The sequence below is a fragment of the Aquarana catesbeiana genome, linkage group LG02 (genome assembly GCF_042186555.1).
Source record: "Aquarana catesbeiana isolate 2022-GZ linkage group LG02, ASM4218655v1, whole genome shotgun sequence".
NCBI lineage: Eukaryota > Metazoa > Chordata > Amphibia > Anura > Ranidae > Aquarana > Aquarana catesbeiana.
The window spans coordinates 190,383,741-190,411,184 of record NC_133325.1 but is presented as its reverse complement, the minus strand read 5'-3'; the positions used below and the strand labels follow the sequence as shown (position 1 = coordinate 190,411,184).

Here is a 27,444-nt window from a genome sequence, read left to right as displayed (position 1 = left end):
CATCATCACAGGGGTATGGTGGGGGGCTCCATTTGCACCACTGAATTTGTGGTCTCCAAAACCCAGAACTGGCAACGGTGAGGGATGTGAAGGAGGACTTAGGCGAGTATATTTGGCTTCACATCAAAAGGGTAAAAAAATGCCTAGTAGGATGGGATAGAGGGCAGTTAGAGGGCAGAGGGAGGCAGGGAAAAAATAGTTTTCGTCTCGAATAGGGGCTTTAATTTTTTATTTAAATGTGGAATTATCCTTTAAAAATACCCACCTTTTTACGTTCTTTTCCATTGTTGTCATACAGTACAAACGTGCTGGTTGCAAAATTAGAATGTCTGAATTCTACCTGAATTGGCCCATACTGATCTAAAAATTATTTTATAGTGAACACCAGAGTTACCTTTTTCTCCAAGTCTGGGGTCTGAAATGTGAGAATAAATTTTTTAACATGATCTTTTCGTAACTGGTCAATACTTCTTGCGTCTATTGCCCTTGCCAGAAATTCATCAACTTCATCTTCTGGATTAAGAGCCTCTTGTGTGTTCCTGCTGCAAAATACAAAAGGAAATATCTAAATATAAACTGTTGATGTGACAATGGCTGATGCCCTGTACTAAACAAGGATTATGGTCCTTGGCCTGTTTACATCCTTTGGCAGAAACAGATATAATGAAATAGAAGGAAACTTTACACAAAATTGCTTTATGTACTAAATGTCTGCAAGAATATCTCTGTGTTGCTCATAATAACCAAGCAGATGCTGACTTCAATTTTTCCAGTTCAAGTTGAAAACAGCATCTAATAACTTTGAAAACACTGACCAAGTTATAGAATGTACTATATTTGCTGCATCTGGTAGCTGTTAATGCGGATACTTGCCAAAATGTCCCACATAACAGACAACTGTCTATACATCAGTAGATTACAGATGCTCAAAATACTGCTAAATGTTAGTGACATTTTGTAACTTTGGCCAAGGTCTGACAGAAAAACATTTCTACATTGTGGGCTCCACAAAAAGGTGCACATGGAAATATTTTGCTGAAATAGCATTGTTACTTACTTGTCTTTGCTTGATTCATCAATGCCCTGTAAAAGGAGAGAAAACTATTAAGCAAGTGATACCATTAACAAAAATGTATACTGCAATACATCCAGTCTAAGGGTTCATGCACACTGACAATTATAGGCATAATTTACGCCTAGTGTAAATCTCCGGTCGCTTCCCTGTGCCTGGGAAGCCGTACGTGCCATATACAGCCTGTCATATAAGTGAAAGGCTATACACGGATGTACTCTTGTAAATGCTGATGCAAAGAATCAGTGTTTACAAGGGTACAGCCAAGTACAGCGAATACACATCCAACATATTTCCCAAATGCAAAACCTACATGTTCAGACAATGTGTCAGATGCACATACATTGGTAAAACCAATGCAAAGAAGCATCAGCGCTTGCAAAAGTATGGCCATGTACAGGCATTTGCTTGAATGGCAGGCCGTATGCAGCACGTGCAGCTCCCCAGGCACTGAAAAGCACATGGAAAACATAAGAATTCCCTATAACTGTTCATGTGCATGAACACTTAAGGTGGTAAAGACTGGTGTATACTAACTTCTACAGCTAGGCTTTCCATCTATTTTGCTTCCTACTATAGGTGGCCCAAAGCTCCATCTACTCAAATCAAGTAATCTGAAGGTGAAGAAAAACAATGCAAGCTATCTATTGCCACACATAAACTTACCTGCATGTTGCAACAGTGATAGATGTAATTATAGATCAATTAAACAATCAATCAATGAAACAATGAATGAATCAATTAAACCCAGAATTAAAGGTCAATTTACTTAGTGGCAGGCTGGCTGGTAAGCGAGTCGGGAATTTTTGTTTTTTGACATGCGTTGCCCTTTCATGCGCTTCTTGCTTCAGAGGCCAATAATAGGTTGGGGTAGTTGCCATTTGTTTGTACTGTTGATGAATTGGTGAGGGGACACACTGGATACCTTCGCTGCCATTGTGCTATTGCTAGGTGTCCAGGGCGTCCCTATACCCTTAAGGAGGGGTGGGATCCTCCAGGCATACCTGCCTTAATCTATCCATTATTGTATATGTGCTCCAAATTTGGAAACTCAACATTTATAGAGTTAGGACTGCAGTACACTGTAGTGCTGTGATGTGGCCTCTGTAGTTTTACTGCAAATGTGTGCAAACGAAACCCTTTGTTTTAACGTGAACTGTTAAGGTTAATTTAGTTTGTTGCAAGCTGGCTGGTAAGTGAACTGGGAATTTTTGTTTGCAGGTTTATAGTTATCTGCTCTGTGCAATTGAATTGCACAGAGCGGCCCTAAACCTCCTCTTCTCAGGTCACCCACTGATGCCTATGACTCCTCCCCTCCTCTCCATACAAACACACAGATGTCTTAAAATCTGCAGTACTGTACCTGCCAGGTACTGCACTGTATGGGGAGATGGAGGGGTCCGGACTCAGGAAGCCTCCCACGGCTCTAGAGGATTACCCAATAAAATGTTTTCAACATTCACTTAGGCCATGTCATCCTGGAGTATGGGTGATTCCCCCTACCGCGGTCACAAACAGCAATGAAAATCCTAAGAAGATTAAACCCTGCTGCTCTACAATGTAATATTATCCACTAATATAGTAGCTAAGTCTTATCTTTCTTATAAAAACTTTTTAAGCAGTTATTTTGGGCCATTTGGCCTAGCAGTGCTATGTATGTTCTTTATCAGTACAGTAGATAAAAAGCTGAAATTTTATCACCTCAAGGCCCAATGCGCGCCTTTCAACTCCTGGTTACCAATGGCTGGCTTGCGACGAGGACTTTGTTCGTCCACCTCTCTGCTGCCTCAATAGAGGGAACTCCAATTGTCCCATTTCTTGCAATCTTTGCCAAAACATACACTGTTTTCCAGAGAATTGCATGCATTTGAAGAGCTATGTCTGGGAAGGGACCCGATTCGAGGATCTCTTTCTACTTCTTACAAATACCTTCTGAAACTTCATGCTTGTTCTGACCCCCCCCCCTTCCTTGCTAAATGGGAAAGGGAACTAGGGGTGACATTCTCTGGCCCACAAAAGGAGCGTATACTCTTTTTTTGCACATAAATCATCCCTGTGCAGCAGATACCAGGAAACCACATACAAGTTAATGACACGTTAGTATAGAACTCCATCAGTCCTTGCCGAGTTGTTTCCTCAACAGAGCGATCAATGCTGGCGATGTGGCTCATCCGAAGGCACTCTCTTACACATTCTCTGGGAGTGTCCTAAGCTCTGCACTTTCTGGCAACCTGTGCTACGACTTATCCACAAATTTACCGACATTTCCCTACATGATAACCCAGCCGCAATACTGCTTAATCTCACACTACTGTCCAAGAAGAGGTACCACAAATCTCTTCTTAAGCACCTGCTCAACGTAGCTCAAGCTTGCATCCCAGGTATGTGGAAAAAACAATCTGCCCCAACAGGTACACAATGGCACGCAAGGGTGAATGATATCGAGCAACTGGAAGATCTTCCCTTGACCCTCCGTAACAAAACAGAAGAGCATAAGACCAAATGGTTCTATTGGAGTCTCTTTCGCTTCTCTGAGGAATACTTGCATTACGTCTGATCCAAACAATGTTTGGGCCTGCGCTCTTCACCAAGTCATGGCCCTGACCTTCTTTTTCCTGGCACCCCCAGCGGTGACCTTCTCCTACCCCTTCCCTCCCCTCTTTTTTTTCCCCCTCCTCCTCTTTTTTCCCCACTTCGCCCCTCTTCTTTTTTTTTCCTATTTTCTCTGTACCATACTAACAGGAAAACTTTTAGATATGCTCAGATTAAAACACTTATAGCCTTATCTGACTTTTGTACATCTAGATAACTTGAGCATTGGCGTTTCCGAGATATAGGTTCCAATTTTGCAGCATATCCCGAACTCCCAGAGACCTTAATGTTTACTTTCAACTGTAAATCTACCTCGCAAATGTTTAAAAACAACTGTCAGACTCCTTTATACAGTTAAGTATTCTTTTGTTAAAGTGGAGTTCCACCCACTTTTACAACTCTTCAGCATCCCTCACTAAACTGTGCACTGTAAACGAATTGGATATATATATTTTTTTTCTCAGCACCTACTGTATATCTGCTCTATTCATTTTTCACTTCTTCCTCCCTGGCCGTGGCCCATCGCATCATTTCCTGTTTGCAATGCCTTCTGGGAAGGGGCGGCAACTTCCTCTGACACTGCCGTTGCTATGGAAACCTGACCTGAAGCCTATTAAACTGCTTGTGCTGCACTGAGCATGTGCGAGATCTGCAAGGATGAGATGGATGGATGGATGAGGATGGATGGATGAGTATGCTGAGCATGGATGGCTGAGCATGGGCACATATCACCGCTGTGGGCACTAAACATCCAGCCCACAGCGCTGCTGCCACTGATGGCTCCCCTCGCACTGTACTGTACTAAACAGAGAGGGGAGAGAGGAACCGGACGTGACGCCAGTTTGTTTACAACTGATCGCTCCGTCATTTGATGGAGCGATCATGTGGTAAACGGCTGCTATCAGAAGCACCCTGGTGGTTCATTGAGAACTACAAGCTGACAGCCGCAAAGGCTGTTGATACTTGTAGTTCTCCCACTGACTGAACTCTGTGAATGAATGACGCGGCCAATTGGCAGATCCCTGGCCTGCTGTCACAGCAGGGACTTGGGGGGGCAGCTGCAGCAGTAACATGTTGCACCCTGAATATGGGTGTAACATTTAACATGTTATAAAAGGTGAGCTTATTCTTACAGTTGTTCATGGGTTATAAGGCCATGTGATGTCTGCCTGATATTCCAAATAAAAAAATGTTGCAAACATTAACACATATGATGAATAAAGAGTATTATTATTATTAGACATGGTACTTTGACCAATTAGTCATGTCTAACAATAGTTTATTTACAACATCCCACACATGCACACCACACACACATCTGCTCATGGAACTGATATACTACAGTATATCACAGGAAACAATTAAACACATCATCAATTTGGCAAGTCATGCAAAAATGATGTCATTTTTGGCACAGACACAACTTTGAGGAGACCTGTTAGCATAGAATTTTGGAAGTAGACATTGCATTTTTTTTTCTTAGGTGCAGGCTTTAGGGCTTTCATCCTTATCCTAGCTTCATTACCTAGCGAGTTCAGGGCCCAGAACAAGTGTGAAGAACAGGGATTCAAACTTTTTTCAGACTTCAGTGGCTGCATGTCAGTTCCAGTACTAGAAGTAGAGATGGGATCAGGATGACAGCTCTGCAGTCTACACCTTTGAAAAATCAGTTAACAACCTTGCAGGTTTATTTTAAAATTCCCTGCATGCAATTATGCCATAAATCAGATTTAGGGGGAACTCTAGGAATGTCCAATTGCTGATATATATACACACACACTATATATATATATATATATATATATATATATATATATATATATATATATATATATATATATATATATACACACATACATACATACACACACACAATTAGGTACACCTGTTCAATTGCTTGGTAACACAGACTGCTAATCAGCCAATGCATTTGGCATCTGGACGTGGTTAAGACGACTTGCTAAAGTTCAAACTGAGCATCAGAATGGGGAAGAAAGGGCATTTAAGCGACTTTGAATGTGGAATAGTTGTTGGTACCAGACAGGCTAGTCTGAGTATTTAAAAAACTGCTGATCCACTGGGATTTTCATGCACCACCATCTCTAGGGTTTACAGAGAATGGTCCGAAAAAGAGAAAATATCCCGTGAGCGGAAGTTGTGTGGACAAAAATGCCTTGTTGATGTCAGAGGAGAATGGGCAGACTGGTTTGAGATGGTAGTAAACCAACAGTAACTCAAATAACCACTCGTTACAGCCAAGGTATGCAAAATACCAGCTCTGAACGAACATCACATCAAACCTTGAAGCAGATGGGCTACAGCAGCAGAAGACCACACTGGATGCCACTCCTGTCAGCTAAGAACAGGAAACTGGGGCTACAATTCGCACAGGCACACCAAAATTGGACAATAGAAAAAATGGAAAAATGTTGCCTGGTTTGATGAGTCACGATTTCAGCTGCGACATTCAGATGGTAGGGTCAGAATTTGGCCTACACACGAAAGAATGGATCCATCCTGCCTTGTATCAACGGTTCAGGCTGGTGGTGGTGTAATGGTGTGTGGGATATATTCTTGGCACACTTTGGGTCCCTTAGTGACAATTGAGCATCGTTTAAATGCCACGGCTTACCTGAGTATTGCTGACCATGTCCATCCCTTTATGACTACAGTGTACCCATTTTCTGATGGCTACTTCCAGCAGGATAATGTACCATGTCACAAAGCTCAGATCATCTCAAACTGGTTTCTTGAACATGAGCATAAGGTCTGTACTTCAATGGCCTCCACAGTCACCAGATCTCAATCCAATAGAGCACCTTTGGGATGTGGTGGAATGGAAGATTTGCATTATGGATGTGCAGCCGACAAATCTGCAACAACTGCGTGATGCTATCATGTCAATATACACAAAAATCTCTGAGGAATGTTTCCAACGCCTTGCTGAATTTATGCCACAAAAAATTAAGCCAGTTCTGAAGGCATATAGGGGTTTAACCTGGTACTAGCAAGGTGTACCTAATAAAGTGGCCGGTGAGTGTGTGTATGTATATATATATATATATATATATATATATATATATATATATATATATATATATATACACACACACACATATATATACACACATACATATATATATATATATATATATATATATATATATATATATATACACACAGTGGGGACGGAAAGTATTCAGACCCCCTTTTTTTTCCAGACCTCCCATTTTTCACTCTGTTATATTGCAGCCATTTGCTAAAATCATTTAAGTTCATTTTTTTCCTCATTAATGTACACACAGCACCCCATATTGACAGAAAAACACAAAATTGTTGACATTTTTGCAGATTTATTAAAAAAAACTGAAATATCACATGGTCCCAAGTATTCAGACCCTTTGTTGTGACACTCATATATTTAACTCAGGTGCTGTTCATTTCTTCTGATCATCCTTGAGATGGTTCTACACCTTCATTTGAGTACAGCTGTGTTTGATTATACTGATTGGACTTGATTAGGAAAGCCACACACCTGTCTATATAAGACCTTACAGCTCACAGTGCATGTCAGAGCAAATGAGAATCAGGAGGTCAAAAGGAACTGCCTGAAGAGCTCAGAGACAGAATTGTGGCAAGGCACAGATCTGGCCAAGGTTACAAAAAAGAGCACCTAAGAGCACAGTGGCCTCCATAATCCTTAAATGGAAGACGTTTGGGACGAGCAGAACCCTTCCTAGAGCTGGCCGTCCGGCCAAACTGAGCTATTGGGGGAGAAGAGCCTTGGTGAGAGAGGTAAAGAAGAACCCAAAGATAACTGTGGCTGAGCTCCAGAGATGCAGTCGGGAGACGAAGAAAGTTGTAGAAAGTCAACCATCACTGCAGCCCTCCACCAGTCGGGGCTTTATGGCAGAGTGGCCCGACAGAAGCCTCTCTTCAGTGCAAGACATATGAAAGCCCGCATGGAGTTTGCTAAAAACACCTGAAGGACTCCAAGATGGTGAGAAATAAGATTCTCTGGTCTGATGAGACCAAGATAGAACTTTTTGGCCTTAATTCTAAGCGGTATGTGTGGAGAAAACCAGGCACTGCTCATCCCCTGTCCAATACAGTCCCAACAGTGAAGCATGGTGGTGGCAGCATCATGCTGTGGGGGTGTTTTTCAGCTGCAGGGACAGGACGACTGGTTGCAATCGAGGGAAATATGAATGCGGCCAAGTACAGGGATATTCTGGATGAAAATCTTCTCCAGAATGTTTAGGACCTCAGACTGGGCAAAAGGTTTACCTTCCAACAGGACAATGACCCTAAGCACACAGCTAAAATAACGAAGGAGTGGCTTCACAACAACTCCGTGACTGTTCTTGAATGGCCCAGTCAGAGCCCTGACTTAAATCCAATTGAGCAGCTCTGGAGAGACCTAAAAATGGCTGTCCACCAACGTTTACCATCCAACCTAACAGAACTGGAGAGGATCTGCAAGGAGGAATGGCAGAGGATCTCCAAATCCAGGTGTGAAAAACTTGTTGCATCTTCCCCTAGAAGACTCATGGCTGTATTAGATCAAAAGGGTGCTTCTACTAAATACTGAGCAAAGGGTCTGAATACTTAGGACCATGTGATATTTCAGTTTTTCTTTTTTAATAAATCTGCAAAAATGTCAACAATTCTGTGTTTTTCTGTCAATATGGGGTTCTGTGTGTATAATAAGGATAATGAGTGTGTGTATAATGAGGAAAAAAATGAACTTAAATGATTTTAGCAAATGGCTGCAATATAACAAAGAGTGAACAATTTAGGGGGTCTGAATACTTTCCGTCCTCCCTGTGTGTATAATATATATCTATATATATATATATATATATACACATATACATACACACACACACACATATATATATACACACACACTCACTCACACACTCACCGGACACTTTATTAGGTACACCTTGCTAGTACCGGATATATATATACACACACACAGAGATATAGATATCTATATATAGATACACATACAGTGGGGAAAATAATTATTTGACCCCCTGCAAATTTTGTAAGTTTGCCCACTTACAAAGAAATGAAGGATCTATATTTTTTTGTGCATGGGTGTATTTTAAATGATAGAGACAGAATATCAACCAAATATCCAGAACAAACATATTATACAAAACTTATAAATTGAGTTGCAGTTCAGTGAGTAAAATAAGTATGTGATCTCCTACCAACCAACAATAGCTCTGGCCCCCACAGACTGGCTACAGTTTGTGCTCATGTGGTACACAGATTAGTCCTGTCAATTTAAGAAGGTGCTCCTAACGACAACTTGTTACGTGTATAAAAGTCACCTGTCTACAAAATCCCTTACTTCCTTTCAAACCCACCATCATGGACAATACCAAAGAGCTGTCAAAGGATGTCAGGGACAAGCTTGTAGGCCTGCACAAGGCGGCTGGGGTGGGCTACAAGACCATCAGCAAGAAGTTTGGTGAGAAGGAGACAACTGTTGGAGCGATTATTCGCAAATGGAAGAAATACAAAATAACCATCACTCGCCCTCGGTCTGGAGCTCCGCCTCATGGGGTAAGGATAATCACAAGAAAAGTGAGGGACAAGCCCAGAACTACATGGGAGTAGCTTGTGAATGATCTCAAGGCAGTTGGGACCAAAGTCACCATACAAACCATCGGTAGCACAATACGCCGCTATGAATTGAAATCCTGCAGCACCTGCAAGGTCCCCCTCCTCAAGAAGGCACATGTACAGGCCCGTTTGAAGTTTGCCAATGAATATCTAAATGATTTAGAGAAGGATTGGGAGAAACTGCTGTGGTCAGATAAGACCAAAATTTAGCTCTTTGGCATTAACTCGACTTCCCGTAATTGGAGGAAGAAAAATGCTGACCATGACCCCAAGAACACCATCCCTACAGTCAAGCACGGTGGTGGAAACATTATGCTTTGGGACTGTTTCTCTGCTAAAGGTACAGGCCGACTTTGCCACATGACGGGGCCATGTATTGTAAAATCTTGGATGAAACCTTCTTCCCTCTGAAGATGGGTCTTCCAGTATGACAATGACCCAAAACATACCACCAAGACGATAAAGGAGTGGTTCAAGAAGAGGCACATTAAGGTCATGAAGTGGCCTAGCCAGTCTCCAGACCTTAATCCTATAGAAAATTTATGGATGGAGCTAAACTTTTAAGCTGCCAAGCGACAGCTTAGAAACCTCAAGGATTTAGAGAAGATTTGTAAAGAAGAGTAGACCAAAATCCCGCCTGAGATGTGCACAAACCTGGTAACCAACTACAAGAAACGTCTTACCTCTGTGCTTGCCAACAAGGGTTTCTCCACTAAGTACTAAGTCATGTTTTGCTTGGGGATCAAATACTTATTTTACTCACTGAACTGGAACTCAATTTATTACATTTGTATTGTGTTTTTTCTGGATTTTTGGTTGATATTCGGTCATTGTGCTAGAGCACAGGTGAAACACAGCTAGGCGTGCCAGCTCCATTTTATATATTTTTATTGGAACAAATAAAAAATAGAATAATAGATATAATAATAATAGATTAATAGAGTAGAATAATAATAAATAGAATAAATAGCTACAATTTACGCTATGAGGAGTTATTCTTTTCTCCTTTACTTATAAATTCCGTTTGGCTACATCGCTGGTGAGAGGTGTCTGCATGGGTGGCCACATCATTACTTCGCCAGTGAGGGGCATCTATATGGATGGATACATCTTTCTGCTTATCTGACGCCTGTCATGGGTGTCTGATGAATCTGGTGAGTAGGATGTTTGCCTAAACCGGTGGGAGACGGCACTTTCCATTCCTATCACTGGATTTATTTTATCACTGTGCACTTGATTGAAGAATTGTTGTTTTTTTGGACTTTATCGAATCAACATTTGAACATTATTTGATCACGCATTTTTATTTTTATATTCATTTATATTTATTTTTAATATTATTTGTTCATTTGAGCGCGGTATGAAATTAATTATTAATTTTCTTTTCATTATTTGACCTTTGGTTATACTACGAGCTGCTCGAGATTTGATTATATTGATAATTGTGGTGTCCAGGGTGCGCAGCTTAGAGGGTTTTCACCTTTATTTTACAAATGATAAAAAAAATATAGACCCTTCATTTCTTTGTAAGAAGGCAAACTTACAAAATCTGCAGGGGATCAAAAAATTATTTTCCCCACTATATACACACACTATGAATTACATAATTAAATCCAAGGAGAGAAATGCACTTTTCCCCGGCTGTTGTTGGTATTTTACTGCTGCTGAGATTGTTCCCCTGCACACCATCAGCAATACCCTTGACATTTTTACCATTACATCTACATGACTAATTAATAAACATGAAATCGTACAAAGAACAAAAGGGACAACTTTCTTGGGGTTTCAAACCTAATTGGTACATTTCTGACTATAATGAGAAGGAGAACCATGACACAGTCCAGACATATGCGCAAAGCTCTCTGCTATATTATAGAGTCTGCAGATAATCCTTGCTATACGCAAACATTCACAGCAGATGTATCATTCTGTGGTGAACAGATGATGGTAGCAGTTAAGCACTACAAAATCTAATCTTCCAACTAAGAATGTAGGATGGGAGCTGAGCTGCTAATGTTCAAATAAAAGATGCGGCTGAAAAAACAGCTATCACAGTAGGAGTACTATTCTGTGAAGTAAGGATATTAGAGATCACATAAAATCCAAATAACAAAAGCTTGAGGCCTGCTTTTGATATGTGTCATTGAACTCAGAGGAGATATTTAATATCCTTTTTATTGTGCAGCAGGGTCATATAATTTCTTATACACAAAACAAAGTCCGTTTTCTCTTTGTTATGTTCCACACAGCCAGATGGATTTAAACTTCGATTCAGTTCTGAATTCCATGAAAAATCATTTTCAAAATATGACATTATAACTGACCTTGATATCTGCTAAGTGAATGACACTAAAGCATCAATGTGGAAATAGATTTGTGGTACAAAAGATTTGTGGGGAAGCCTATGGTATTTTTTTATTGCAAGGTAAGGCTAGGAGAAGTTTTTAAAATACTGTAGTCAATCTCCGCTCAGGCTGTGGCAACAGAAAACCGATATAGAAAGGGACTATCTAGCACAGTGATGGAGAACCTTGACACCCCGGATGTTTTGGAACTACATTTCCCATGATGCTCAATTGCACTGCAGAGTGCATGAGCATCATGGGAAATGTAGTTCCAAAACATCTGGGGTGCCAAGGTTCGCCATCACTGATCTAGCAACTGGGTTCTTGTTCCGGTTTTTCTTTTCTATACTATACTTTTTATACTATCGCTGTTCCTAGCACCTCCAACATGGTTGGTATTAGTTTTTTTAATTTTTGCTGCACACCTTGACTGTGGTAAAGTCTAGGGCAGTGATGGTGAACCCGTGGCACACCTGCGACAGCCGGCACACAGAGCCCTCTCTGTGGGCATGCCAGGAAGAAGAGCACACACTGACACCGACCATACATAAAAGCTCTCTCGTCCACACAGCACCCCCCATCAAACTACATCTCTCACAAGTCTCTAGGGCCAGCGGTGATGTGTCAGAGGTGGGAGTGAATGAGAAGAAGCGGCTCTCACACAGCTCTGGGGCCAGGGGTGATGTGCGGGCGGGAATCCATTCATACAAGCTGTCTCACGCACCCCCCCCATTGAACTACATCTCCCACAAGTCTCGTGTGGGCAGCAATGAGCTGCCGGATTGGGAGACACACCGACACTGGAGCCTGGTTAGATGTTTAATGTGGACATTATGTGTTGTGTAGGTAAAATATCCATTCTGCCCATGGTGTCCCACTTCTTAGTGGCAGAGGCTCAAGCTGCTGCTTTAATGTACATCCTGCTGACCGGAGCCATGCTGGTGGGTACCTTCCCCTTCAACTCCTTCCTGTCCGGCTTCACCATCCTTCACCATCCTTACCAGTGCTCAGCAAATGCATACTACCAGTGCTCAGCAAATGCATCCCTACCAGTGCCCAGCAGATGCAACCTTATCCAAAAATACATGCACAGTCAATGTTTTTTTTCAATAAAAAAAACTAATTGAAAGCTCTGTTATTGTGCTGTTAATTAGTTTGGACAACTGTATGAGTTGTTTTTTCTAAGCTAAAACCTCTGTGTATTTAGGTTTAATTGTAGTTTTGGCACTTTGAAATCAATAAGTTGATTTTGTTTTGCAGTTTGGGCACTCGGGCTCAAAAAGGTTCACCATCACTGGCCTAGGGGATGCCTGAGAAACTGTTCCAGAAGCATGATGTTGTTGGATCTGAAATTCAAACAGTAATGGCCTATTCACACTGAAATTGTTAGGCCCCTTTCACACAAGCGCTCCGATCAGGTCTGCCTAAAAAATGGCCTATTCACACCGGAATTGTTAGGCCCCTTTCACGCAAACATTCCGATCAGGTCCGCATAATAAAATGGACAGACAGACCAGATCGGAACCTCCATTCTCCTCTATGGAGCAGCGGGTGTAAACAGATGTGTCCAGTTACACCGACCAACATCCAATCAACTAAAGACAGTCGGATGGGGACCCCTTCCATTCAGCAGCAGTTGGGTGTAAACAGACTGGCGGTCTGTTTACATCTGACCGCCCATAGAGGAGAGTGGGCTGTGCCCGCCTGCTCAGTGGGGTTTAGTGGACAAATCCCCTGCTGAACAAGCAGATCGCAGCCACTGTTCTAATTAACAGTGCTGGTGAGTGGGGATTAGCTGGTCAGGCACTCAGTGCTGTCACCCCTGGGTCCTCAGCCTTGCGCAAGTTCCAAAACTCTGTACAACCAGGAGCTTCCACTGAGCTGCTACTCATCCCACAAGCGAACAGAGAAACAGCAGATTAAAGGGTAAGGAAAGTGTAAGCTGAAGCCGGGGCCACCTAAAGTAATCCTGCAGGTTTGCACTGCAGTGCCAAAGCAGACGTTCACTTTAAAGTACTTACAAAAAAAATGTGGGAATACCTGAACTTGGAAAATGTATTAGTAAACTCTGTTGCTTCTTTGATCCCAGTGCACGGTAAACCATTTCACAGAATATGTTCTTATTATTACAGTATATCTAAGTAAATCAGCAGCAAGAGGCATAATTTTACAGGCAAAAAACAGTCCTGAGAAACAAAGACACATGGGAGCTGTACAGAAACAGCATGTTTATCCTCAGACAACATACGTCAGCACAATCCTGACGGTATACATCCCTCAACAGTGTTTCTATTCCACAGATCTTAACCTCCGAGGATAAGAGCTTTGATGTGCTCAGACTTTATAGACACTTCGAGAACAGACAGCCTCTCCTTCAGTGTATACGGGAATCCAAATGTGCTGGCAGCTTATTTTAATACAGATGTTCTGCTCATTAGTCAGGAGGATGTTCACATGGAATCAGTAATTAGAGCGCATTTATTATGGATAGATTTCCAGGGGCTTTAGCCTTTGCTGGGGATGACATCAGACTGGGTAAAAGATCCCCTGACTACACGTGCACACACAGTTTGACTCACTGTCTCGTTCTTATCAAACTACTGAAGCGAAAGAAAGATATCAATAGACGGTCTTCAGGGCATAAGTGACAAGGCTGCAGCTTGCCTTTAGTAGGGATTTGGCAGAGAAAGGCATGTGTGCTGAGAGTTTCTGGCCCCTTGGCATGTCTCATTAGGCAGATCCCACAGGAGGCCCTCTGATGAGCTATTTAATTAAGTGTTTCTGAGAGAGGAGCTGTGCGTCCCTGTGTTGTCTGTGACTACCTGCACCAGGAGGCCTCTCTCCAGCTCAGTCCTTTCTGGGAGGAACATCAGCACTTTCTGGGAGGCCAAAGAATCCCCAAAACACTAACAGCACAGCTTTGCGGTCACATTGCTTATAACAGAACCACATACTCCTGATTCACAGCAGCCTGAACGTTTTAATCTCTTGTATGTTTAAAGACTCACTGAGTAAATTTAAGACAGTGGGGAAGCTAGAGATATTTCCGATTTATAAACCAGTTTTTGGTTATGTGTAAGAGCTAACATTTTCATGATCAATTCTCCACTTTGGTGGTGATGTCCTAATGAGTGCGCATCCACACAAATAAAAGTTCACAAACCTCAAGTGAAAAACAACAGTGATGTACAAATCTTCTAAAAAAACAGAACAGTAAGGCCAGTAACAAGTGAAAACATTAGGGCGTAGCATGAACAGACACGCTGACTAAGCGTGCTGCTCTGTGATCCTCGGGCTCCAGGAAGATAGGCAGCGGTGTTCAGAGGATTCCTGACCGGTTACACTACATGCCGTCACACAGCTGCACCCCCGCTCAGCGGCAGGGGAAAGAGCCAGGCGAATGGGCTTACAGTTTACCTTGTGGCGCAGAGCGTGGATCCAGGGAGTACAAGTGGGAGAACCGTGGCCCAGGAGGGAAGGTGGTTCCCCTGACCTGAAGGGAGGACCGTACGTGATCCCCCCGCACAGGGCCAATGAGTGACAGGCTTGGGAAGGGGAGTAGCGATACCTGGCGGCGGCCGTGTATCCCTAAGCCCAGGGCAGAGTTGCATGGACCTGGAGAGGGACCCCTTGGGAAAAGGGAGAGACCTTGTGGCTCACGCGGGTGAAGTTGTGAACCCGGAGGGCACGCATGCTGGAGGTGACCCGAAGCCTCAGGAGGTGGAGGGAATACCAGGAAGGATGGCTGAATCCCTGGAAGGGGAAAGCTTTGATACTACAAAGCCCAGCAGTGAATCTGCAAAAATCAGCAAAGGACTTGTGATGAATTCAGAGACAGTCTCTACAGGTCAGTTGCAGTATGTTAACCCTTCATATTGTGACCTCAATAATGAACCAAGTGCATCTCAACCAGAGTTAACGGTGGACTGGGATTTAAGAGAACACTTGAGAGCACTTCCCACAAAAAAACATATCCAACTACTTATAACTGCTGTTGAATCATCCTGCAAGCAGGCTGTGGAGGGGTTAAGAGAGGATATAGGGGCATTGGGACATAGAGTGGAGGAAATGGAGATGGGCCAGGATGATATTAGACAAGGAGTGGCTGATATCCAAGATATGACAAAATATCATGGAGAAGTGTTAAATTCTCTGTTGGATCAGATGGACAAACAAGAAAATAGATACCGTAGGCAAAATATACGTATAAGGGGCCAGCCTGAAATTAAACAACAACTCGAATTGCTTCCAAAGGTGATCACCTTGTTCCAGTCAATTCTGGGGCCATCCGCACTGGATAGGATTGAAATAGATAGAGTCCATCGTGCCCTTACCCCTACCCCCTAAAATGCAGAAAAACCAAGAGATGTAATTTGTAAAATACATAGATATCCAGTGAAAGAAGCCATCATGAAAGCAGTCCGCAATAAACCCACGGTTAATTTTGAAGGTGCACAAATTGCTCTATTTCCAGATTTATCATATAGAATTCGTATGCCATGAAGAATGATTAAACCCTTGTTAGAATTTTTACGAGCTGCTAAGGTTAAATATCATTGGGGATATCCCTTTAAGGTTATAGCAACGCGGAATGGGAAAACAGCAACTCTTAAAACTAAAGAGGATTTGCAACACTCTACAGAGGTGCTGGAGGTCCCTTTGGTGGACTTTACAGATTGGCTGTTTTGTTTTCTCCCCCCCCCCTCTTTTTTTCCTTTCTTTCCCCTTTGTTGGGGATATTGTAGGCAATGTGCTGAAATACTGCTAAATAAGAATGTTATAAGAATATAAATGGAAACCAGGGGTTCACAAGGTACTCTGTTCATGTTTTTATCCATCTTTCCCCCATTAGGTTGGTCTCAAGATAAGGGACTATGTTTTCTGCCAAAAGGCGGAAGCGGGGGGGGGGGACAGGTGGTGCACCCCTGTGCGGACTCATCCTCCCTGCAGGGGGAACGTGCCATAGACAGTGGCACAGTAGGTTATGGGTTTTAGATGGTTTTGTGTGTTTTTTTGGGTTTGTTTTTTTTTTTTCCCTCACCAGATGCATCCAAGGCGAAGGAGTTCAGAAGGCTGGGAACAGACACTGATCAGGCGCAGCAGCATAGTAGGAGATTCATGGAAGTAGTGAGAGAATGCCAGGTAGAATGAAGATTGTATCGTATAATGTGAGAGGGCTTTGTCTGGCATGAACTGTGTCACATGCAGAGATAGTATTTCTGCAAGAGATGTATTTCATGGCAGGGTCGACCCCTCGTATGCCTCTTTTTCCATATAATCAATGGTTCCACGCACCCTCACCCATCTCCAGGGCCAGAGGAGTTACAATAGCTGTTCATAAACAATGCCCCTTAGTACTGACAGAAATATGAGCAGAATCTGAAGGCCGCTTTCTTTTTGTTATGGGCAAGATCCACGGTCAGTGTTATACCCTCGCTATTATATATATGCCCCCAATAATCAAACCGTTAAATTTTCATCTAAATCTTTGGACATTTTGGGGAGGTTCCGGGAAGGTTTACTGGTGGTGGGAGGGGATTTTAACATTACCTTGGACCCCAGTTTAGACACCTCATTGGGGAAAACCTTTGTGTCTCATAAGGCTTTAAGGCATGTTAAACAGCGCCTTCCCTCTCTGCATTTGGTGGACAGTTGGATAGTGCTGCATGAGCGGGACAGGGATTTGAGCTATTATTCCAAAACACATAATGTATATTCAAGGATCAATATGTTGCTGGTCGATCAATATTATTTGAATTGTGTAAATTAATTAACTATTGAGTCAATTACCATATCAGACCATGCCCCAATAAGCTTAATGTTATGTCCGGAATCAATTGGGGGCATGGAAAAAACATGGCGATTGAATGAATCTATTTTGGATGATAAACAGAAGGTGGAATCCCTGTCTCGCACATTGGCATTATATTTTGAGACCAATACATCAGAGGAGGTGTATGACCAAGTGGTATGGGAAGCCCATAAGGCGGTCATCAGAGAGGAATTAATTTCAAAGGGGTCGCGCATTAGAAAAGAGAGACAGAAAGAAATGGATGAGCATCTAGAGGAACATAAACTTGAAATTAGACACAAGGCCCGTTTAAAACCTGGGGACGCGTAGAGACTAGAGAAACTGCGGGTAGATTTAAACAGCTTCTTGATTAAAAAGTTCAAAATAAACACAGATATTTTACCCACCATTTCTATGAACAAGGAAACAAGATCAGTTTCAACCCTAATTGATTCTACCTTTCTATTTAAATTCAAGAAATATCAACCTGTTAGCTCTTCTCTGCAAGCAGTAAAGATGTTTTAGCTGGATGGATTGGTGGTTATATGCATTGATTTTATCCTTATATTCTCATTACTCATTGATTTGAAGCAGTGCTGTACAAAAAAAGTCACACCATCTCCTGAAGAAACTCTAGCGAGTGAAACATGTCGAGAGTGGTAGTGCTTTGTCTGTATATGCTTCATTAATTCAATGTTACCTTTTGATACGGATGTAACTTTCCTGCTCATGTTTTTATTCTTCAATTAAATAAAACCATTGTATTTTTAAGCAATTTGATGATTTTGATCTTTATACGTAAACACCTTAAAAGTCCCGAGGTTTGTCACCTCTCTGCACCGTTTCTCATGTATTATAAAAAGTCTTCCTCAATCCTGTTGGCTCCTCTGTGCAAATACCTTAATTCTGTTTCGGTCTCTAATCCATTGCCTCCAGAGGAACCGTTGGCTTACATGACGGTACTCCCGAAATCTGGGAAGGATCCTCAGTGCTGTGCCAGCTATAGACCCATCCCCCTCATCAGCTCTGACATTAAACTCCTGGCCAAAATTCTGGCCCTTAGGTTACAAGACAATAAAGTTACATTGATTCACCCAGATCAAACAGGGTTTATGAAGAGCCATGAAGCCAGAGATAAAACTATTAGGGCCCTGCATTGGATGAAAAATGGACCGAACCAGACCTCGAGCGTCGTAATTTCAGTTGATGCAGAAAAAGCATTTGATAGGGTGGGGTGGGAGTTTATGGTCAGAATTTTGAGGGAGATGGGTCTGAGAGAACGGATGATGGGGTGGGTGATGGCATGGTATGCAGATCCTAGAGCAAGAGTTAAGGTCAATGGTAGATTATCAGATTATTTTGAGATACTGAATGGGACTAGGCAGGGATGCCCATTGTCTCCATTGTTATTTGCGATGGTGCTGGAGCCCTTCCTATGAACGATTAGAGGAAATAGGAGGATTAAGGGGATTTGTATCGGATCAACGGAACATAAGATCTCATCTTACACAGAAGATCTACTGTTGTATCTTTCGTCTCCCCAAGAGTCTTTGACGGAACTGATATTGGTAATAGATAGATTTGGCCTTGTGTGTAATTTTAAAATAAATGTTGAGAAATCAGTGCATCATGAATCAGGTGTAACCAGAACTGCGTGGACAACTGATGAGAGCCAACTGATGAGAATCAGACGTAACTGTTCCCTTTTATCAGATTATTACGTGCAGGCTGAGACCATTAAATCTAGGTTCCAAGAAAAGGGATACGATAGAGGACAAATTGATTATGAAATCCAAAAAGTGGCCCGTATTGATCGATCATCGCTGTTGGATGAACAACCCAGGAGACCTCCTGATAATAGACACAGATGGGCTTTCCTTACCAACTACTCCATTCAACATAAACAGATAAAGGATATTATCTCTAGACACTGGAAAGCACTATAAAACGACCGCATATTGGGCCCACTACTCCCCGAACGAGCTGGAGTGATCTACAAAGGTGCACCAGCAATAGGAGGGCAGATTGCACCAGGCGTAATAGACCCCCGAAAGTTCCATCTTTTTTCCATGATTTTAAAGGCTTCTATCCCTGCACGAAATGTACAGTATGTAGACTTAATACCTGCAAAGCACGGAAAATCGAAACATTTACGTCATACACAACTGGGAGGGAATATAGGATGAAACAATTTGCCACATGCACTACTAAGTTCATCGTATATCTCATCATCTGCCCTTGTGGAAAACAATATATAGGGCGCACAATACGCAATTTTGCTATACGAGTGAACGAACACATTACAGCTATAAAAAAAGGACGCACAAACCATAGTGTACCTAAACACTATCTACACTACCACAATCAAAATCCATCAGGAACAAAATTTCAAATCATAGATAAATTTGTTCCGCACTGGAGGGGGGAACCGAATGTGAGAGGTGTTTCTAAATTAGAAACTTTTTGGATACACCTCATAAAATGCTATGCACCGCATGGACTCAACATTGATTGGGATATCAATGCTTTCATTAATCAATCATAAGCATTGATGCCCCTCTCAGGGTTAGTTTTAGATTTCTCTGGACCACATAGATTTACAGATCGCCATTTTTTCCCTGCGATCTCTTTTGATCCTACTCAGATCGGGACCCTGGGGTGCTTTCTATTAAGCCTCCGGTGAGGCCCCACTGAAACTTTATGTAAATCATTTAGGAGTCAATTATCTCCTTTGAATGATATATATATTTTTTAGTTCATTTTTTATTTTTATTTCTATAGATTAGTACAATACTAGTCACTGAAATCATCACATTACATTTACTGTGAGGTTTCACTGAAACTTTATGTAAATCATTTAGGAGCCTAATATCTCATTGAATGATATTTTTATTTTTTAGTTTATTTTTATTTCTATAGATTAGTACAACACTAGTCACTGAAATCATTACATTACATTTATTGCTATTTCTGTGTTTTTTTATCTCCATTTATTTACCTTTAGTTCTTCCATATTTCCTTTTTTTCATTTAATATATCAATACAACATCTTTATTTCAGTATTGTTTGAGTGGTTGATTCTGGCTGTGATACAGATATATACATATCTCCTTTTCTCCCCCTCTCATTAAGGGCTATATTCAGTATCACCTATATATGATTTTCTTGTTCATGAATGGCTTATATTTTTATATATGTCTCATGAATACGATTTTACCCAGGTCGTCAATTATGGTTTGTTTTTACAAACCCCCTTTCTTTCAATTTTTATGTTTATTACCATATTTAGCTTTTTTGCATATTTTACTTTTTTCACTGTTTTTATGGTGTTGTATACGAATGTCACATGAAAGATCCATTTATGTATATCACTTTCGCTACATGCACTTTCAAAACAGTATGCAATATGAAATCACTCAGCGATTTGACTTCAGTTACTTGACCGGGTCACACAGATTCAGATTCAAAAAGACCCTTTTATCCCAGACCGTCGCAATGTCTGCGTTCCAGGTCTCGGACTGGCAAGCCCCCACTTCCTACCTTCTGTGATCAAGCTTTGAGCGGCCTTGCGTCACTCCTTACAGAACAGATCATGTGATCGGTACATGACCATTGAGATAGTAGGAAGGACGCATTAATGTTGACCGGAGGACAGAAGCGAGGGTTGGTTCTTGACCAGCCATGTGGGGATACGATTGGCCGCTGGAACACCACATGACCGTTGGTCACCGGTGACGCCGTCAAACCCGGAAGTCATGCCGTGTATTACCCCTAATCAGCTGTTCTAATTGATTGTTATTTGTAATATATAAAGCGCAGTGGATGGGGGGCTAATTTATACCCCAGCAGAAGTCTTTGAGGACGAAACGCGTCAGCTTCCTGTGTTTTTACCCCTACCATCACCTACTGTGCTAAACTTTTTATATTTTCTTGCCTTTTGGGCCGAGTTTTTACTGACCATATCTGTATTTTTTGGGGGAAAAAATCTTTTGATACTAAAAACGTTACAACATTTTTAAAAAAAGGGTTCACACTATGTGGAAGTTTTTTCTTTTATTTGCCTATCCATATGGATTGTCGTTGAGGAAGTGATCTCTCCTGATATTCGAGGCTGAACATTGAAGACATCTGATTCCGGTCTAGCCACTCCAGGGACACGCCATCTGGTGACATCTGATGAGACCCTGTCCTGGACCTCCATATGGTTCGTTGTATCACACCGCTTGACGGTACAAGCTCTTTTGACTCACCGCCAAGGGCCTGTGAGTCCACCTTGTCTGGTAAGGGCATTTTTTGCTTATTCCTTTGGGTTGATACCACCATACCAAGAGCAAAATCCATTCATATACAAGGACACTCCCAACAGTTCCCACTTATCTTATATAAGGACTGCTTGTATCCAGGCTGTCACGGAGTTAACTGAGACCACCTCATTGTTTAATAATGGACTCTAAGTATTTGCACATACTCACTACTCTAATGGACCCATGGCTGCACACCCTGGCTTTGCCTTGTTGAACACGACATTACAGTACACTGTGGTATTTTGTATATTCATTGTGTTTGATTTTTGAGTCATTTTTGGAATGTGTTACTTTATATATTTAATTCTTACCTAATTCATATATTGGTTATGGATACATTTTTCACCGTTTATACGTGTTCTCACATCTATACACCTAATTTTTTATTGTTTTTGTTATTTATTTGTTTTTATGGTGTTTTATAAAGAGATTTCATCTTCTTTTTACACACTTCATAAAACCATCACTAGGTGGTACACACTTCAGGGTCTGGTACCTTCCCTTTAGATATCACTGTCATTTGACCAATAACACTATTTTTAGCACCACACTTTATTATTTCACAGAAGATCTACTGTTGTATCTTTCGTCTCCCCAAGAGTCTTTGACGGAACGGATATTGGTAATAGATAGATTTGGCCTTGTGTGTAATTTTAAAATAAATGTTGAGAAATCAGTGCGTCATGAATCAGGTGTGACCAGAACTGCGTGGACAGCAACAGAGGGAACCAAATGCACGTAAAGTGAAAATAGAGTAATTTATTAAAGTGAAATATAAATACAAACACCTCCTAATACAACAAAGTGCACAACAAACCAACTACCAGAGACCCACAAATAATAACAGTCAGACAGGTATATACAACAAATGGGGAATGCCAGAATCTTAAACTTAGCCAGGCCAGGGTCATCAACGGGAGATCAGCAGATGGGGGCAGGGAGCAAACAGGACAGGGAGAGGATAGGCGGATCAGTCTGCAGGGCAAAGGTAACAGGGTCACAGGAGGGACAGGTTCAGGTACAGGGTTCAGGTACCAGGTTCAGAGTCAGGGTCAGAGATCACAGATTCAGGCCAGGGCGCAAGGAAGATACCAAGGCAAGTGTGTGTGTGTTTGCCGGGTATTAATACACATCGCCTGCAATCAGGCTTAGGTGACGCCTGATTGCAGGAGATAATGTCGGCTCCACACTGCCGGGACACATCCGCTGGTGGATGCCAGTACTGCGGCCCAAGGATCAGATTGTTCTGCCGAGAAAGTTCCGCTCGGCGGATAAGGACCCCCCTCTACTGCGCAGGCGCTGCGCCTGCGCAGTAGGATCCGGCGGAAATAGCCGAAGGTGAATAGGTGAAAATCAGCTGTACACGGAGCCTGTAAGAGGGCCCCTCGTGGGCTCGCTTCGCTCGCCACGCTTCGGGCATGGCCTCGCTTCGCTCGGCTCTTTTTTATTCCCCCTCTAGGTCCACTTGGATGGTGGGGAAGGAACCTGGACCTAGGGCGCAGGCGCCTTGTACAGCTGATTGAACATTTTGAGCTTCGGCTATCTCCGGCGGCTGATAGTAGTTCGTACTGCGCAGGTGATGCGCCTGCGCAGTACAGGGGGGGGTCCTTATCCGCCGAGGGAACTTTCTCGGCAAGACACCGGCAGCAGGTGAAACCTTTCCTGACAGTTCAAGACTACCAGGTGACACCTGCTGGTGGACATCAGTACTGCAAGCCAAATGTCCGAAAGCGCCACCAGCAGGTAGAACCTTTCCTGACACAGTGTACGACCTTTGTGTGGGGAGATAAACACCCTAGGTTGGCATATGAGATTTTGAGGAGATTTTGAGGAGACCAAAACGGGAGGGTGGGGTGGGACTTCCGGACATAGTGACTTATTACAGAGCCATAGCCCTGGTTCGCATTATGAACTGGTGCCATGACTCTGCTGATAAACTTTGGGTGCCTCTGGAGAAAACACTAGCGGGTAGGAACCTGACCGGAGCCCCTTGGATTCTGGTTTCATATAGGGGGCTATCAGAATATGCTTCACCATTAACTAAAACAACAGTATCTATTTGGGACAGAATGAATAGCACAGGAGAGTTTGCCCCCCCCCCCCCAATGACACCATTTGAAGGATTCCTCTGGTTTCTCCCGGGGGAAGAGAAAGGGAGTTTAGACCGTTGGGGGATGGATGGGAAGGGTAACGGTGCTAGCGTGGCCCCACAGGGTAAATTGCTACCATTGGCAGAATTGGTTTTGTGACTGGGGGAAATACCAATGACCGTATCGAAATATCATCAATTGACACACCTGTTTAATAAGTGGAAGCATCAGGTTAGGCCAGCGAACCCGCTTACTATTTTTGAGGAAGGGTGTGTTAACTTATCAGAGCCGGGCCATATGTTGTCTCGAATGTATAAGCTTGTTCTGAGTGCCCAAAATATGACAACTCCCAATTTTATCTGAGAATGGGAAAGGGAGCTGGGTTATAACTTCACATTTGAACAAATTAAAAGGGTGATAGGGGCAACACACCATACCTCAATAAGTTCCCATATACAGGAGCTGTGGTATAAGTTCTTGACAAGATGATATCGTACACTGGTTCGACTGGCTCAGTTATACCCATCAGCGGATGTTAACTGCTGGAGGGGATTAATTAAAGGGGTTAATTTATGGTGGCATTGCCCAAAGATTAAAGTATTCTGGGAGGCAATAGATCCTTGGATTAAGAAAATGACACTTAGACCTACAGAACCCTCTTCATTACATTTTCTCTTTCATGGGATGCCATCATCTGCAGGGTTTTAGAAGAGAAGTGTTACTCCACACTTGCTAAATGCAGCTAAAATATTGATATCTAGATTTTGGAAACAGTCTGGATGTCCCACTATAATGGATTGGAAGAGAGGTAGAAAAAATAATAGATACAGAGGGATGGATACATAGGATTAAGGACCAACAGAATAAATTTAAAGACACGTGGCAGGATGGCTGTACTACTCCTCAGAAATAGGGGCCGATTAAACCCTATGGGGGATAGTACTGTGTTTTGGATCGGATAGTCTGTGGGATGCATCTTGTGAGGGGAAATTGGAGGGGGTGGGGGGTTTCCTACTCTCTCCCCCCTGCGAGGCACAGTGGAGAGATGATTGATGTCATCGACCACTTCAGCCCCGGAAGGATTTACCCCCCCTGCTGACCACAGCACTTTTTGCGATACGGCACTGTGTCGCTTTAACTGACAATTGCGCGGTCGTGCGACGATGCACCCAAACAAAAGTGATGTTCTGCCGCTCCGTGACACAATCGCGGGCACCGGCGGACATAGAGTCCACAGGACCCGCGGACACGGTGGGTGTGCCCACTATGCCGCGATTTAAAGGGGACATACCTGTATGCCCATTTGCCCAGCTGTGCCATTGTGCCGACGTATATCGTCGTGCGCTGGTCAGCATGTGGTTAAAACGAAGAGGATAATTTATAATAGCAAATTACGCACGGGATAGACAACACGTAACGAAAACCACACAAGAAGGGTGGACTGGAATATTGAAAAGAAAAGGAGAGATATATGAAGTAGTAGGGGGCGGTCATACTGAATAAAAATACTAAATATAATAGAACACGATAATAGCAATATGAAATTATACACTTTTCTTTTTTGTTTGTTTTTCTGTAGATTATTTGATACACGTAATAGGGTGCTGTAAAGCCTCCTTCTTAATCACTTCAGCCTCAGAAGATTTGGCTGCTTAATGACTAGTCCATTTTTTTTCGATATGGCACTGCGTCGCTTTAACTGACGCTGTACCCAAACAAAATTGACATCCTTTTTTTCCCACAAATAAAGCTTTCTTTTGGTGGTAATTGATCACCTCGGCGTTTTTTATTTTTTGCGCTATAAACAAAAGAAGAGCGACAAATTTGAAAAGAAAAAACACAATATATCTTTTACTTTTTGCTATAATAAATATCCCACATTTTTTATCAAAAAACAAAAAACAAACAATGTTTTTCCTCAGTTTAGACCGATATGTATTCTTCTACATATTTTTGACCAAAAAAAAAAAATCGCAATAAGCGTATTAATTGGTTTGCGCAAAAGTTATAGCGTCTACAAAATAGGGGATAGCTTTATGGCATTTTTATTATTAATTTTTTTTTTTTTACTAGTAATGGTGGCGATCTGTGATTTTTATCGGGACTACGATTGCGGCAGACATTTTTTAGACATTTTTGGCACCATCGACCATTATACAGCGATCAGTGCTATAAACATGCACAGATTACTGTATAAATGTCACTGGCAGGGAAAGGGGTTAACACTAGGGGGCGCACAAGGGGTTAAAGGGTTCCGGCAAGGTGTTCTAATTGTAGGGGGATGGGACTGTCTAGGAGGAGAGAGAGAGCGGTGTTCATACATAGTATAAATACGCAATCTGTTTCTACTCCCCTGAGAGAACCGGGATTTGTGTGTTTACACACACAGATCCCGGTTCTCGCTCTGTCATGAGCGATCGCGGGAGCCTAGGGGTCATCGTGCTCGCTGGGCACTTGCATCGGCTCATGGCACATGTTCCCCCTGGTGGCCAAAAGGCGAAGCAACGTAAGGTAATGTCATTTCGCCCAGCTGTGCCATTCTGCCGCAGTAAAACTGCAGCGGCTTATTGAAAGGATTTATATAGATACCCTGTGTAATGTGTACTTCTATGTTGTATGTTGGAATTTGTCTTAAGAAAAAAGTGATTGTAAAAAAAAAAAAAAGTGAAAAGATTCAACCAGCCACGGACTCTGTGAACGTATATTGAAGAGACAACTGTAGCAGAGTCCCGGGCCCCCAGAAGCCTAATGGTGACCTCAAGAGTTAGGGAGAGCCAACATCCTTCCGTGTAAAGTGGGCTACCAGGCATGGTGGGTGTAATGCAAGATGAAATGATGGGCGTCAGTCACTTTTTGAATGCGAACAAGAAATTTATTGTCTCTTAGCAAGAACTGTGGGAGAGCGGGTTAGGACCGGGACACCCTTAGGTAGGTGCAATGTTAATTGGCAGACTCCGAGACACTAGAGGAAGACAGCTATACAAAGGAAAGGCCTCCAGCCGGATGCCACATCTGTATAGGTAGGACCGCTGTCTCCTATGGTACTGAACTTGTAAATCACTAAAAGGTAGTTGTACCTAACATTTGGTAACACAGAACAGTCCATTTCTTATCTCACAGTATCCCACTGTAGGTCTGCACTCACTGAGCTCCCAGTCTCTCACTAGACTTCCAGATCCCAGTCATCCCTGGATCTCCTGAGCTCTTCCACAGCTAAGCCGCTGTATACTCCTCAAGGGTCACCCCCACTAACCTGCTGGGTCCCTGACTTGGCACTCGCTGAAGTGTTCCCTCTTCTTCATTGTCCCCAGCTGATGAGAAGACTGCTCTGGTACTGGCTCAAGTTTACTCACGGTAGTCTCTGGTAATAAGGTAGATGGTCCCTTAGTGGCGACTGTTTCCCCTTTACTTCTGATCACAACTGGTTCCCCATCCGGCTGAACCTTTACAACTTGGTTGGACTCCAATCCTGAAAATCCAAACCCACGCTGCTTCTCATGCTCCTGGATAGGCCTCAGGCAGCCTAGCAGCCAGGTGTCCCCGGGATAGGCCTCAAGCTCCTGGCCCATCAGCCCGAGACGACATAACACACATCCACCCAGACAGCCGT

At 42.6% G+C, this 27,444-nt stretch overlaps 1 protein-coding gene across 2 annotated transcripts in view; it reads right to left on the bottom strand.

The window, feature by feature from the left end:
* The window catches only part of ADCY6 (adenylate cyclase 6), a 382,609-nt gene that overhangs the window by 65,062 nt on the left and 290,103 nt on the right, over window positions 1-27,444 (bottom strand). For both annotated transcript variants that reach the window (XM_073614078.1, XM_073614077.1), the window contains exons 11-12: window positions 1,058-1,083; window positions 395-542 (exon numbers count right to left, since the gene is read on the bottom strand). In XM_073614078.1, the coding sequence (XP_073470179.1) occupies window positions 395-542; window positions 1,058-1,083 (174 nt within the window). The remainder of the gene's footprint in view (window positions 1-394; window positions 543-1,057; window positions 1,084-27,444) is intronic.